The sequence below is a fragment of the Eulemur rufifrons genome, chromosome 2 (assembly GCF_041146395.1).
Source record: "Eulemur rufifrons isolate Redbay chromosome 2, OSU_ERuf_1, whole genome shotgun sequence".
Taxonomy (NCBI): domain Eukaryota; kingdom Metazoa; phylum Chordata; class Mammalia; order Primates; family Lemuridae; genus Eulemur; species Eulemur rufifrons.
This window is the reverse complement of record NC_090984.1, coordinates 48,622,226-48,636,532: the sequence shown is the minus strand read 5'-3', so window position 1 is coordinate 48,636,532 and position 14,307 is coordinate 48,622,226. Positions and strand designations below refer to the sequence as shown.

General features: G+C 38.2%; 1 protein-coding gene across 1 annotated transcript in view; it reads right to left on the bottom strand.

Moving 5' to 3' along the window:
- Window positions 1-963: 963 nt before the first annotated feature.
- The window catches only part of UBR1 (ubiquitin protein ligase E3 component n-recognin 1), a 121,591-nt gene continuing 108,247 nt past the window's right edge, over window positions 964-14,307 (bottom strand). Inside the window, exons 42-47 of the mRNA XM_069484359.1 lie at window positions 12,828-12,936; window positions 11,120-11,176; window positions 8,132-8,209; window positions 4,010-4,180; window positions 2,718-2,819; window positions 964-1,195 (exon numbers count right to left, since the gene is read on the bottom strand). Coding sequence (XP_069340460.1) covers window positions 1,054-1,195; window positions 2,718-2,819; window positions 4,010-4,180; window positions 8,132-8,209; window positions 11,120-11,176; window positions 12,828-12,936 — 659 coding nt within the window. The 3' untranslated portion in view covers window positions 964-1,053. The remainder of the gene's footprint in view (window positions 1,196-2,717; window positions 2,820-4,009; window positions 4,181-8,131; window positions 8,210-11,119; window positions 11,177-12,827; window positions 12,937-14,307) is intronic.

Genomic DNA, 14,307 nt, shown 5'->3' with positions numbered 1-14,307 from the left:
TGGTGGTTTGGACTAGTCATAAAACCAGAGTGTTTGTACACAGATAACACAAGGATTTGTCTTTTACGAAGACAGAATGTTGCAGAATTGCCTTCAATCTCACTGTTCTAATTTACAGTTGTCATGTTCCATTCATTGGGAGAATTTTCTTACCTTCTTTCTACGAATAATTTACATCAGAACCGCAACAGGTTTCTGAGAGTCAAATAGGATGGTGCCACAATCAAAAGGTAAGTGATCTCATTATAGAAACTTACCTTTTGAAAATGTAAAGAACAATTTCAAAACTCAACAAAGCTTTTTGTAGCAAGGAGTTAGGATTATAGGCTCTTTGTACTATCAGGAATGAATAATGAATACGTTATCCTAACTCTTTCTGAGATCCACAGTGGGGGAAAAAAGCTTTCCACACTGGCAGAAATCGCACTCTGGCCATACAGAGATTTAGTTTAATTTGTGGCTACAGCAGCAGGGTCTTTCCTTAAAAGAGAATAATAAAACACTTTGTTTTTTTGAAATCTTTCTTAATTGAAGATACTGGATGGTTTCTGTAATTCCTCTTTAGCTGCAAGGAAAACTATCATAGATTATTAGAATCTTGTCAGTGATCCAATGTTAGCTGAACTAAACTGTGGGAAAACACCAAATATGAAGTTGCAGAAGAGTTAACCAACATATAAAAATGTCCATAACTGTTTGATGTGACTTCATTTGCCAGGTGGATGAAATGAAATGAAATGAAATGGGACAAATTATGAAGGGGAATGAGTTTCCTGGAAATATCAGCAGAATCAGACACTGGGGGTGAACAAGCACTTCTTTAGTGTACTAGAACATAAAACAGATTAATCTATGTTCTTTTTTTCCCTTGAAGCATATGTTTGCTAATTGAAAGAAATACTCCATTAAGGAATATTTTATTGATGTACGTGAATCTGGACATGGTGCAAAAGACCCTCCAACACTTCCCCAGCCCTCAGAAAGTTCTCCATAATTTTGAGTCAGTCTTTATTACTGTCGTCATTCGTGATTGTCTTGAGGCAGAGTTGGTGCTCATAGTAACTGCCAGTTGAATCCAAATAACATCTGATTAGTTTCCTGGCTCCTAGCAATCTCTTCTATAATGCAGTGTTGCTGCCAGACCAAATGGAGCTTCCGATACCGCTCACGAGATAAATGAAGGGGATTGCCCCTCCTTTAGGGGAGGGGAAAAAAAAAAAAAACCACATGTAAGTTTGAATGAAATAACTGCCATATCATTATAGTCTGAATTAGCATGTACTCTTGAATTGTTCCTGGAGCTGAGAGGACTCACAAGAGCAGGGTTGAACAAGGGATATTCTCCCTTCATCATTGATCACTGAGAACTTGATAAGGTTACTTAGCTAATAAAGCAGAAATTTATTCCTTTACTATTTATAAAATAGGCCAAGTATACCATGGACATTATGGGACCTCATTTAAATGGCCATTGAGGTTTATAACTTGAAGCAGCACTATTCTTTTTTGGGTGGTTGGCCTGAATAGGGCTGTAGTGGCTTTTTGGACTCATATAGCTTCTATTTATGATCTTTGCACAGTAGAGGTTAGGTCTGAGGTGTAACACTAAGCCCTAAACTTATATTTTGCTACTACTCAGAAATATTTGGTTATCATTGTCTATATGATACAAAAATCTTGCTGGTGATTAGCAAATATTTAAATAAAATAGCCATACTTCCATTCTAGGGTTGCAGTTTGCAACACTGCATAACAGCTAATCCAAAATAACTAAAGTTTGGCTGTTGCCAATAATGGACAACTGTGAGATTCCCATTCCTTGAAGCATTCAAGTGACTCAGCTGGTTGGGAGTTTTTAAACTGCCTAATTATTTTTAAAGTTCTGCTTCTTTGTATCTTTCTGGAACAACTCAGATTATCCTCAGTCATTACCTTCTTTCACCACTCAGCTTTTTCTCCCTAAAGACAGGTCAAATGCTGTCATAATAAAAACAAATCTCTTTAAGATCAAATAAAGAAGTCCCAAGCCCCATCTAGTGAGTCTATTCATTCCAAGAAATATTTCAAAAGAATAAAATTTCAATTACACAAAAAGAGTTTATTGTAAGGGGATCTGATCTTTATCTCTCTGTACTTTTGGGACCATTATTGAAGTGGCCTTACCTCCTCATTCTCATTAGCCATCAGTTGGACCCCAGTTCCTACCACCAAAGGACACAGAAAAGTTCAGGATTCTAAATATTTTGCTAATGCTCAAAAGCAAAGAAGGCAGATATAGCTGGCTAATAAAAAGTTTCACGTATTGCAATTGAAAACAATGAATATCTACTCTAAACCAAACTCCATCACTGGACAGATTTCTTTCTTTTGTATATCAGTGTCAAATCCTTTTAAGTAATTCTGAAGAAAGGTTGATTAAAATTACAGAACATTCAAACATTAGGATGGTTGGTATCTTTAAAAATGTTGGAGGAGAAATATTACCTTCAAATTTTGGAGAAGCACAGAGTTTTTGAAAATTATATGCTACATTTAGGATGGCATCATATTTAATATTTTATATTTGAAGCTATTTAAAAAGAGCTCTCAATACATAGCATTAGCTTTTATGTTTAAAGAACTGTCATCATTCACATACAATAATGTGACTAAAATAAAAAAATGAACACTATAAAAAGAGAACTGATTGAAACTTTCCTATTAAAAGAAAATCTTACTTTAGGCCAGGGTCTGTTTCTCCATATTCATCCAAGTAAGGAGCTGGATAGGCACAGCCTCTGGCTTTACCTTCAACCAGGACCACTCTGCATTCTCTGATTCTGAAGGACAAAACCAGGCATTAAGATTAAGTGCATGTATACCAATGATAGGCACTACATCAAAGTTAATCTAGAGAAAAGGTATGGCCAGTATCTGTTAGGAATTCAGTATAAAGACAACATAAACATTGACAAATAGACTAAATTGTATTTTATCTAAATAAAAAAGAACAAACAAACATTGCTATTTTTGTTGAAGCTATAGAAAATCATCAGTGGCTTTTGGGAAATGGGATCAGTAATACTGACTGAATATATTAAAGGGAGGGAGGAAGCTGTCCTCCTACTCGAGCCACAGATGTCCTAGAAAATGGTGGCTGAGATTGTTTCTGTTCTATTTCCTGACTCACAACCTGATGGGGGATAGGGAGGGAAACTCACAGAAGAACAGAACCACATCTCCTAGTCCAATAATCTGAAGCCAGACAAAATGTCAACTAGGGAAATGCAAAGGCTTTTCTGGCTAGAGCCAGCCTCCAACAGTGCAGATTAAAAAGAACCACTGCCACCCTGAAGGCACTTGAGATTCTTACAACAGATAAGTGGAGACATAAAAAATGCTTGTGTACATGTGTACAGGAGGATAAGTACTATAGAAAAAAATTATAAAATAAAATGTTGGGGCAGGTAGTGGGTTTACTTGCTGTGAGTTCCCTGAAAAATAGGTATTTGAGTTTGGCTTCCATGCATTCTTTCTCCTTGGTTCAAAAGATGCCTATGAGTAATGATTATATATTCCATAGTCAGTAAGATAGTTGGGTTTATAGAACAGAAATTGCATTACATGGGGAGAATAGAAAGAAAAAGTACACACATCCACTTTTAATTTTATTTCTCTCTCTTAGGAAACTTACACTCTTTCATAAATATAAATGTTTTGCCCTCGATCTTTTGCTAAAAGACTAGGAGAAACAGGTTGATAGAGGAAATGAAGACATTCAAAGGACAACATAAAGTAATAATTTACATGTACTTCCTATTTGTTTAAGATTTACCACAAATAATGGAAATGTGAATAGAATTTTTTTTCTTTTTTTACTACTTATTCTGTAATATCTTCTCAAACGCAAGTTTATACTCTATATTGATCATTTCCTATCAACACACTGTCCTACCAACCAAAATGGCCTCCAGATTGGATCCAGATTCCCTAAGTTCATTATAAAGCTTCCAGAACACTCCCAACTCACTTTAGGAAAATGCAGACTCCCGCTCCACAGTGAAGTGCATGAAAAATGCAAGCTCCGACCTCTTCCCCATTCACAATTTCTTGGCAGCAAATGTTCTGAGAACATAGTATGGCCCCACAAAAAAGACAGAGGACAGGATGCTTTCGCTCATCATCTGCAGACCGTGGGCACCTCAAAAGAGAAGAAAACATTCAATATGGGAAAAAAACACAAAAAGCACCATATATCTAGTTAGTAATGAAGCATGTTTTTTTCACTGCCCCCTTTCCAGCAAAGAAAGCTCTAAAACATAAGGAAACATTTAATTAGATGATTCCTCTTTAATACTGCCCCCTAAGAGGACTTAATGAAAAATCTTCTGATTAATGCATAGTAAGAAAATCTATTATTACATATATGTTGTCCTGATAATTCTCATAAAGTATGGTAATTAAATATACCTCGAGATTGAGATTCATTTAAAGAATCCAGTCTTCATCTGACAGCCCAATTTACAGCCAACTAACTGCCTCACCTGTATTGCTTTAGTCAATCTTGTGTCCTCAATGCTGAAGGAATATGACCTTGTAGGTGTGCAACTGTTTAAAAGAAAAAACTGGCCAGACACAGTGGCTCGTGCCTGTAATCCTAGCACTTTGGGAGGCTGAGGTCTGAGGATTGCTTGAGGCAAGGAGTTTGACACTAGCCTGAGAAACATAGTGAGGCCCTGTCTCTAAGAAAACAAAAATTAGCTGGGCATGGTGTGTGTGCCTGTAGTCCCAGTTACTCAGGAGGCTGAGGCAGGAGGATCACTTGAGACCTGGAGTTTGAGGGTGTAGTGAGCTATGATGATGCCACTGCACTCTAGCTCAGGCTACAGGCAAGACCCTCAAACACATTTTTCCCCCATTTCTTTGAAATATTCAGATCTTTAGGGTTGAAATGAGAGATTGTAGCCTTTGAGTTGGCCCACTCTTCCATCTAGGAATCATAGCAAGTCTTAGGAAGGAAAAAGTGACAGAGTTGACTTGCTTGAACCAAGTTACAGTACACTTTGAGATCTGACTACTTTACACAATGGTATGCTGGAGGCTTGCTATAATGCCCCCCAAAGGAGGACAATGATTATCTTTTAAAAAGGAGCTTCCCAATCTCCTCCTATCTCTGCTGTATAATGAACACAATGGTAAACATCAAGAATTCCGTAATTTGGGCAGTAAAAAGTAAATGCAACCAGAGGAGAGATCCAACTAGGCCCACATTGGGGTCAGAATAAAGAACATCAAAAAGAATCTCCAATAGAGTATTGACAATTTATTCTCTGATCCCCAGTTTCTTAGGCAAGATAAAACAAACAAACAAACAAAAACAAACCAACCATCATTGTCACACAGAGCAGAGGGTATCTATGCAGAGGCATTCCATTCCTGTTTCCTGTAGATGAGGGAGGATATTTATACTTCCAGGGGGTTGCACCAGAACATAATTATAACCCTTTTTGGATAAAGCCAACATTATCTTTCACCTTTAGTACAGGATGGTTGAGTTTGAGTCACTACCAACCTACAGAGGAAAAGGGGGGCAGGTGCCTAAAGTACAGTAACTGATCAGCCACCCTCCAACACCTGGGACACCCTCCAACACCAGTTTCAGTCTTAATGGAAACTGGTGGTGACAATAAAACTGGAAGACACCATAGAACTTATCTTTATTCTTATGTGAAACTGGTAAGCAATAATATCATACAGGGGGATCTTCACTGTGATTAAACACTAGCACTCTTCTCAGATCCCCCTAGGTGCCAAAAACCTGATACTCTTTAATGCCTGGAAGATAATACTTAACTCACTAGGCTTCTGTGGTAGCAATGCAGCCCTAAGATTAGGAGAATCACTGAATTTAGAGCTATATACAATCTTTGAAATTACTAAGCTAATATTTTGAGAGTTGAAAGGTAAAGTGATTCAACCATTCTTTTAGTAGGCTGCCTAGAAAGGGGACTAGAATATCAAGGTCAATTTTATCTGTTAACAGAGGCTGGAGCGTAAGCTAATCAACCTCCTACTAAGCCAGTTAAACACCCTGGCTTCACAGCTTAAACCAGTAATTATAACTAAGTAAGAAAATTTCCTTAGTCATTCTGCAGGGCAGTGATTCTCACAGTGAGCCAAAGAGAGGTTCTTCAAGATCTCAAAATGATTCTAAATATAATCTTTTTCTCTGTTTCCTTCAAATGATAGCAAGTTATTTAACATATGACTAAGGATTACTACACCAAGGCAGTTAAATAGGATTACTAACTGTTAACCTTAAAAAAAAAATGTAAGAGTTGTGTTTGAGAGCTCTAATTTAAGTATCTTACTAAGTCTGGCTGCTTCACAATGCTTAGTAACATGAAAACTCCTGAGCCTTGGAATTCCTTCAGTTTGGAAAAAGGATGCTTTGTCATCAGTAAATAATCATTAAAGTCTTGAATAGGCTTTCATGTTTCAGCCTGCTGAGGTTCTTGTCTTTTAATTACAAGTTACTACTAGTTTCATGTCATCATTGTCAAGGTGGTTTGCTATGGGAGGTGACGTGATGCCACCTGAGTGTCCAGGATACATAATTGCATCAGAAGTTTTGGCTTATTATTTTCAAGATATGATGCATTGTGATTCAAATATGAGCTATTCACATCCTAATGGCCAGATTAGACATGACTATAAGTCCTCCATTCAGTGACATCTCATTGGTGGTGTGCCAGTCGTTAATTTATGCTATTCAAATAACTTATATCATTTTATAGCAATGTAAGTATAATAAAAATTATTTTTAACTTTATAGAATATTATCATATAGAAACATGTTTATGCTTATGTTCTTCTCTTACAAAAGTAACTTACAGGTAATTGACATATGATGGCAGTAATGAGTACCCGTATATTGTAACTTGTTTATTTTGTTTCTCACCAGTCTTTGCAATAATCTGATTCTTTTTCCACTTGAAATGATCAGTGAAAGGGGTGAGGGAGATAAAAACAAAGTGTGAGAACCACTGCTTTAGAGTATTTCTGATTAAGGTGGGAGAGAGGCATCAGGGCAAAAAAGCCTAAGGGGGTGTATGCCACTCCAAGGATCCAGGGTTGAACCTGAGTCACAATGCTATTATCTGTTTTGCTGTTATAATGAGCTACCACATAAGATTTTGTTTGAAAAAAGCGTTCTTGTGGCTTAAAAAGATTGAGGAATGACATCACAGAAGATAGAAGGGTAGGGAGCTCCAGAAATTGGTCTCTCTAACGAAACAACTATTGAACTGGCAAAAACTGTCTGAAGCAACTGTTTTGGAACTCTAGAGTTCCAAATACTTTATTCTTATGTGAATAGTATCTGATATCAAATAGTATTTGATTATCAAATACTTATGGCATCCAGGGGGATGCTTGATAAAGGGAGAAGCTGGTAAATTTTGGTGAGTTTTGGCATTTTGTGTAGCGACTACCATCCTCTATTCCCCAAACCTACGTGGGGATGGTGCCTCGTTTTCCTGGTGTGGCTTGCTTATGCCAGGGTGGGCAACAGGGACTTTGTCCTCCAGTACCTGGAGTTGTGTGTCTAGATCTGTCTTGGTGGTTCACTGAGGGGGCGGTAAGGATGGGAAGAAATAGGAGCCCTCATATATTGCTGGTGGGAACAAAGTATTGATACATGCTACAACTTGGGTAAACCTCGAAAACATGTTAAGTGAAAGAAACCAGAAACAAAAGGTTATATCTTGTATGATTCCTTTCATATGTCTGGAATAGGCAAATCCATGGAGACAAAGTAGGACTGCAGGTTATCAGTGGATAGTGGATGAAGGGAATGGGAAGTGACTGGTGTTTCACCAGGGTAATGAAAAAGTTTTGAAACTAGAGAGGCAGTGGTTGCACAACATTGTGAAGACATTAAATGCCACTAAATTGTACATGGTTATTACTGTATGTTATATGCATTTAATTTAATTTACTATTTAATCACCTCAATTAAAAAATTGACAACCACTGTTAAAAAGATGCTCAGTGGTCATTTTGTAAAAAAGTAAGTTAGTGGTGGTGCATACCAATTATGAGCTCAGAAACAGATTTAAAATAAAATTACACACACATACACACTTCTTACCTGAAATGAGAAGCTTGATTTAGGAGGCAACTATAGTCATCAGGAAGCTCTATCAAACTATTTCTTTTTCTAGGGTACCTAGAAATGTAATTTAAAAGGCAATTTTATTTTTGGGTAAATAACCCCAGATGAAATATTGACCAAGGTGACAGAAGGAAGAATGGCTTAAAAATAACAAAAGGATCCATATTTGCAATCCAAAGTAATTCCCACTGTTGACTAGATTAAACCTAAACTTCTCAGCTTAGAATTCCAAATCTTTCATCAGCTGGTTTCCTTTCCAAACTTAATTCCTACTATTTCCTAAGACTAAATTGTTCTAGCTAGATTTCTATACTGTCTAGGAAGGTAACATAAAGTAGTGGGCAAGAACACAGCCTTTGAAATAGACAGATCTGGTTACAAATCCTAAATTTTCTGACACTTGACAAGTCTCTGAACCTAAGCCTGTATGTCCTCATTTGTAAACAAGGGATAAATACATTATATTCCAATCACGGGCACACCATCAATTTAATAACAGGTTCTCAGGGGAAAAAAAGGGAAATATTAAATTAAATGAACTTAATCAATTAAAAGGCTCATACTAATTAAAGAAATGTTAATATGAATATTAGTATCAAGGACTCAAATTCAGCTGCTGAGGACTAAATGAGATGTTGAAGTGAAACATAATATACTTAGTACTTAATACACATACTTGCAAATGTTATTCATTCCCACCATACTAGATATGACAAAAGCCTCATTTGCATGCTTTGGGGAAGATCATCTGAATAACAGGAAATTCTCTTCTCAAACCCCAATCAATTTAAATTCTATAATTCTTTTCTTTATCTTCAATACAGTTGTCTGCATTTAGGGCAACCATATCATTTATTGAACAAACTCATACTTTTTTTTTTAAATATAGACAGGGGTCTCAATATTTTGCCCAGGCTGGCTTTCAACTCCTAGGCTTAAGTGATCCTCCCGAGTACGTAGGACTATAGGTGTGCACCATTGTGCCTGGCTTAAATTCTATAATTCTTTCTATATTCAGCTAAAAATTATCTCCTCTAATACCAACCTGGCTTCATTAAGAATCTTTTCCTCTTGATATTTCTATAGCATTAATGGTACATTCCATACATTATTATACTTCATGTTATAATATCCTGAGTTTTATGTTCATAATTAGATTGTAAATTACTCATGACCAAAAAAGAGAGGTATGTGCTACCTCTTTTAAATTTCCCACAGTATTTTAGTACCATGCTGGGGAAATAGTAGATGTCTAAAAGGTGACTTGAAATAAAGGAAAAATTCTGTGAGATTAATAGTCCAGGCCGGGCGTGGTGGCTCACGCCTGTAATCCTAGCACTCTGGGAGGCCGAGGTGGGCGGATCGTTTGAGCTCAGGAGTTCGAGACCAGCCTGAGCAAGAGCGAGACCCCATCTCTACTAAAAATAGAAAGAAATTATATGGACAGCTAAAAATATATATAGAAAAAATTAGCCGGGCATGGTGGTGCATGCCTGTAGTCCCAGCTACTCGGGAGGCTGAGGCAGGAGGATCACTTGAGCTCAGGAGTTTGAGGTTGCTGTGAGCTAGGCTGATGCCACGGCACTCACTCTAGCCTGGGCAACAGAGTGAGACTCTGTCTCAAAAAAAAAAAAAAATAGTCCAAAAATATGTACTCATATCTTAAACTTTTATTTTCTCTCTACTCTAAGATCCTTCTTTTCTTGGCGATGTAAACACTGCTGCATCTGAGCACAAGGGCTGGATCTGTTGTCACTAAAGCACCAAAGTCAGATAACAAGGGAAAACAGCATATGCACATTTATGGTAGAGGCAAAAGGAGTTTAAGGGGTGAGAAAAGATGAGAAAAGAAGGCAAATGTACATTGTCTCACAATGTTTGCTTTACCCATAGAAAAATGGTATAGTGCTGGTATTGAAAGCTCGGGGTCAATTCTTCTGCTTGGGAATTTATTGATGCAGTTTGATCTGAATAAACATTGGACACTGTGCACAATACAAGCCAGGCCCTGGTGGGGATACAAAGAAGATGAGCATGCAGTTCTTACCCTTGCTGAGTTTACTGTTTAGTGATTCAGGGTGCTGGCAGGTACACATGCACACACACGCATGCCCACACACATATGAGAGAGGATATATTAGGGTAGGCCTCATGGAGGTGTCATTTAAACTGGTACTGAAACATGAGGTAGATTTTTACAGAGCTATAACTTAAGGGAGATAGGAAAGCTGAAGAAGTTTTTTTAGAGTAGTTTCTAAGTATAAACATAAGAAGGGAAGGGGGGGCTATACTTCTATTTATAGCTTGCTTTACTCTCAGGAAAAAAGTGGTTTATAGAAATACTGTAAACCACTACCCTGTGATTTTAACATACTACTAGCAGCTCTAGGATGCCACCTCTTTCTTTGCCTCTTTCTTTTTTAAATAAGAGACAGGGTCTTGCTCTGTTGCCCAGGCTGGCGTGCAGTGGTGTGATCATAGCTCACTGTAGTCTTGAACTCTTGGGCTCAAGCAATCCTCCCTCTTCAGCCTCCTGAGTAGCTGAGACTAGGGGCACGTGCCACCGCACTTGGCTAATTTTAAAAAATTGTTTTATAGAGATGGGGTCTCACTATGTTCTCCAGGCTTGTCTTGAACTCCTGGCCTCAAACAATCCTCCCATCTCGGCCTCTCAACGTGCTGGGATTACAGGCGTGAGCCACCACACCCAGCCCTCCTCTGCCTTTTGATAGGCATGCACCAGCTGAAGGGAGATTCTCTAAAGAGGAGATAGGAGCTTCTAACAATTTATGAGGCAAAGGACAGCCACTCCAAGAAAAAAACAGTTGTGTGAAGAATCTGATTTCTGGCAAAGACCTAACAGAAACGTCTAAGTGAGAATGATGAAAGCATGCTCAGCAAACCAACTACTTTAGGAAACACAATTTATGGATGGGGGTAAAAAGATTAAGTAGTAAAACCAACCTGACCACAGTGCTTTTTTGCTTCAAACAGTTTAGTAAGGCAGGATCTGTGCACCACCTGTATGTAAAGCCAAGAGAAAAAGCCAATAGATTACCCAGCTTCAGCATATTTGGAATGAGTCATTCTCTCCAATTATTTCTGTCCTTTCTTTTTGTGGTCCTCTTACACATTTACCTTACGTCTGGCCCCTTTTCTTCTCCCTTTTTTCCTCCCTTTCTTTTTTTGCATCTACTTATTTTTTCTCCTCTCTTATTAATTTCTTTTTTGTTGTTGTTGTTCTTATAAGAAAAACAGAAACCAGTCTAAGTATTTAAAGGAGAGGGAATTTCCCAGGCAGTGGCAATAAAAGTGATACAGGGGCTGAGAAGCCAACCATGAGACATAAAGGCAACCTAAAGATTACCACTGCCCTAGGCTGGAAGAACATAAGGAAACAATGATATTATTGGAGCCCAGGGGCTAGGGTTGCCATCGGGATGCCAGAGCCAGAGAAGAGTTGCAACCACTGCCAGAGATACCCCACAAGGCAGAGAGAGGTAGCTGAACACTCAGGCTTGGCTTTTCTTCCCAGCCTCCAAATCCTGTCAGTGCCTCCCACTGGCTGAACCTAGGCAGAAGCCAGCTGATTATGGAGACAGGGACTGCAGGGATCAGTGCCCTACAATTCAGAGCAGAGACAGATGAGAAAAGACTATGAGGAAAGCAGGGCCAGGAATGGTACAAAGGCAAGGACTTTCTGTTTCAAAGTTTGAATTTTTAATACTTGAGTAAACTAGAATAACAAGTTCAAAACTTACCTGCTCCAAGAATATAAAAGCAAAATTAGTGCAACCTACCATGATTATACTCAACACAAAGCATAATATTGAGTTTTTAAAAACAATTCATTTTGATCACCCTAGAGATCAGAATACCACATGAGAAATGAGGAAGCAAAGAAAAGAATCTAACACAGAGAACATAACACACAAGAAGGGTGGCAGGAGACAGAGGCTGACATTCACACAAATCCTGACCTGGGCATGAAGAGAAAAAGATTAAAGAAAAAGGAGAAAGAAAAAGACAGAAAAGCATGGAGACTAAAGGAAATCTTGGGAGAAATCAGGTAAGAGTAACACAGTGAGAAGTGATTCCACCATGATGGAAAATGGTGTAGGCAAAGACAGGGTAAGGAGACTAGAGGTTAGGAAGGTTGACAATGAATAGGAGAGCTGGTAAATAATAGTGTAGAAAATTTTTCTGAAAGAAAGACACACTTCTCTGTGCGAAGTTTAACTGATACATCTTTGCTCTACCAAATGACCTTCCTTCTCTCCTCAGTCACTCTCCTGAGATGCATGCTACCATGTAGATGTGCTCCTATTTTGGACCCAGCTCCAATGTGGATTCTTTTGATACTTAATTATGACTTTATGTCTGCTAACAACATTCTCTCCCCCCTACCCCATTTAAAACTGGGATGAGAAACAAGCTGTGGGAAAAATAAGTAAAATGAATCGTTGTAATGGCAAAGCAAGCAGAAATTCTAGCGGCCTGTGGCTGCCGGTTTTATCCCCACACCTTCAGTGTATGAATATGAATTAGGAATCTCCTATACTCTTGCTCCCCTTCAATCAATGTTAATCAATCTAAAAGCTTAGCAAGAAATTGTAATTTAAAAATTTCAAATTGTATAATAACCCAACAATGACATTTTACCCCATAGTACCTCTGGAGCAAGGGCCTTACAGTATCCCAGTACTCCTGGAAAAGCAGGAACAAGTTTGTAGGTAGAGACAGATAGCTACAGAGTGCACTGTACTCTCCTTCTGTAGAATCTGCAAGAGAATAAAGACATTTAATAAGCTCATTACTCTTACCTGGCCAATCTGTTTGAATAGTTTCTTCACTGTTTATGTTCATTTCTATAATCTCTACATATGGAGTATATTTTGTACTCCATAAAACCATGGGTGGCAAATAATCCAGTGATCCTTTTAAAACATAAATCGGACAGAGTCACTCTCCTGATCAGATGGCTCCAATGTCTAACCATCACACTTAGCATAAAATACAAAGTCCTTATCATGGCCCAAAGGCCCTATATGATCTGCCCCTGCCTGCATCTTGGACCTCATTTCCTGCTGCCCCCACCCGGTTCATTAGGCTTCAGCCTTACTCATGTCTTTGCTGTTCTTTGACTATGCCAAGCAAAGCCTTTGGATTTATTATTTCTTCTGCTTAAGCATACTCTTCCTTCCACTCAACCCCATCTATGTAGCTCTTTGTTCAATGTCTCCTCACAGAGAAGCCTCCCATGACTACCTATCTCAAGGAGCTACCACTTTGTCCCAGTACTCTCTATTCCCATCACCTGCTTTATTTTTCTTTGCAGCATTTATCACCATGACATTATATTATTAACATATATATTTATCTGTTTGTTTATGTTTGGTCTCCTTCCAATAGAGGAATTTTATTTTATTCACTGCTGTACTGTAGCACTTACTAGATAGATAAACACATGATTGTTGTGTGTGTGCAAACAGCACATCTGTACTGGCAACTACTTGGAAAGTGGCATCTTATTTTATATTAAGGACATTAAATATGAAATGTCTGATTTCAAATCGAAAGTGCAGTTTATTATATCTCAAACAAGAAACAGTATAATTAGTCAAAGTATGCGCCTAAACTATCGACACAGTTTTGCCATCTTAACAGTAGCTTGTTTATGCCAGCTGTGAAGAAGCCTAGAGAGCAAGTAGCGATGAAATCTCAAAAGGCATTTTCCATAGCTCGTTGAGAACTGAATAATTTTCCTTGCAAAAAGTGGCCCAAAGCCTGGAAGAAGTGGTAGGCAGTTGTTGCAAGGTTTGGTGAATATGGTAGATGACAGAGAGTTTCTAAGTCCAGTCTCTGTATAGTAGTTTGAGCAGTGTTGTTTGTACGACATGTGGTTGACCTATCTTGGCTGCTTAATTGCAAGCATCCTCATCATTTCATCCAATTGGTTGCATCAGGTATCTGCTGTAATTGGTTGACCACATTTCATGAAGCTGTAGTGAATAATACCAGTCCTGGACCACCAAACAGACACCATTAGTTTTTTTGATGAATATTTGGTTTTGGACTGTGTTTTCATCTTTATCCAACCATTGTGCCAAACGCTTGCAATCATCAAAAAAGAATCCGTTTTTCATCACACA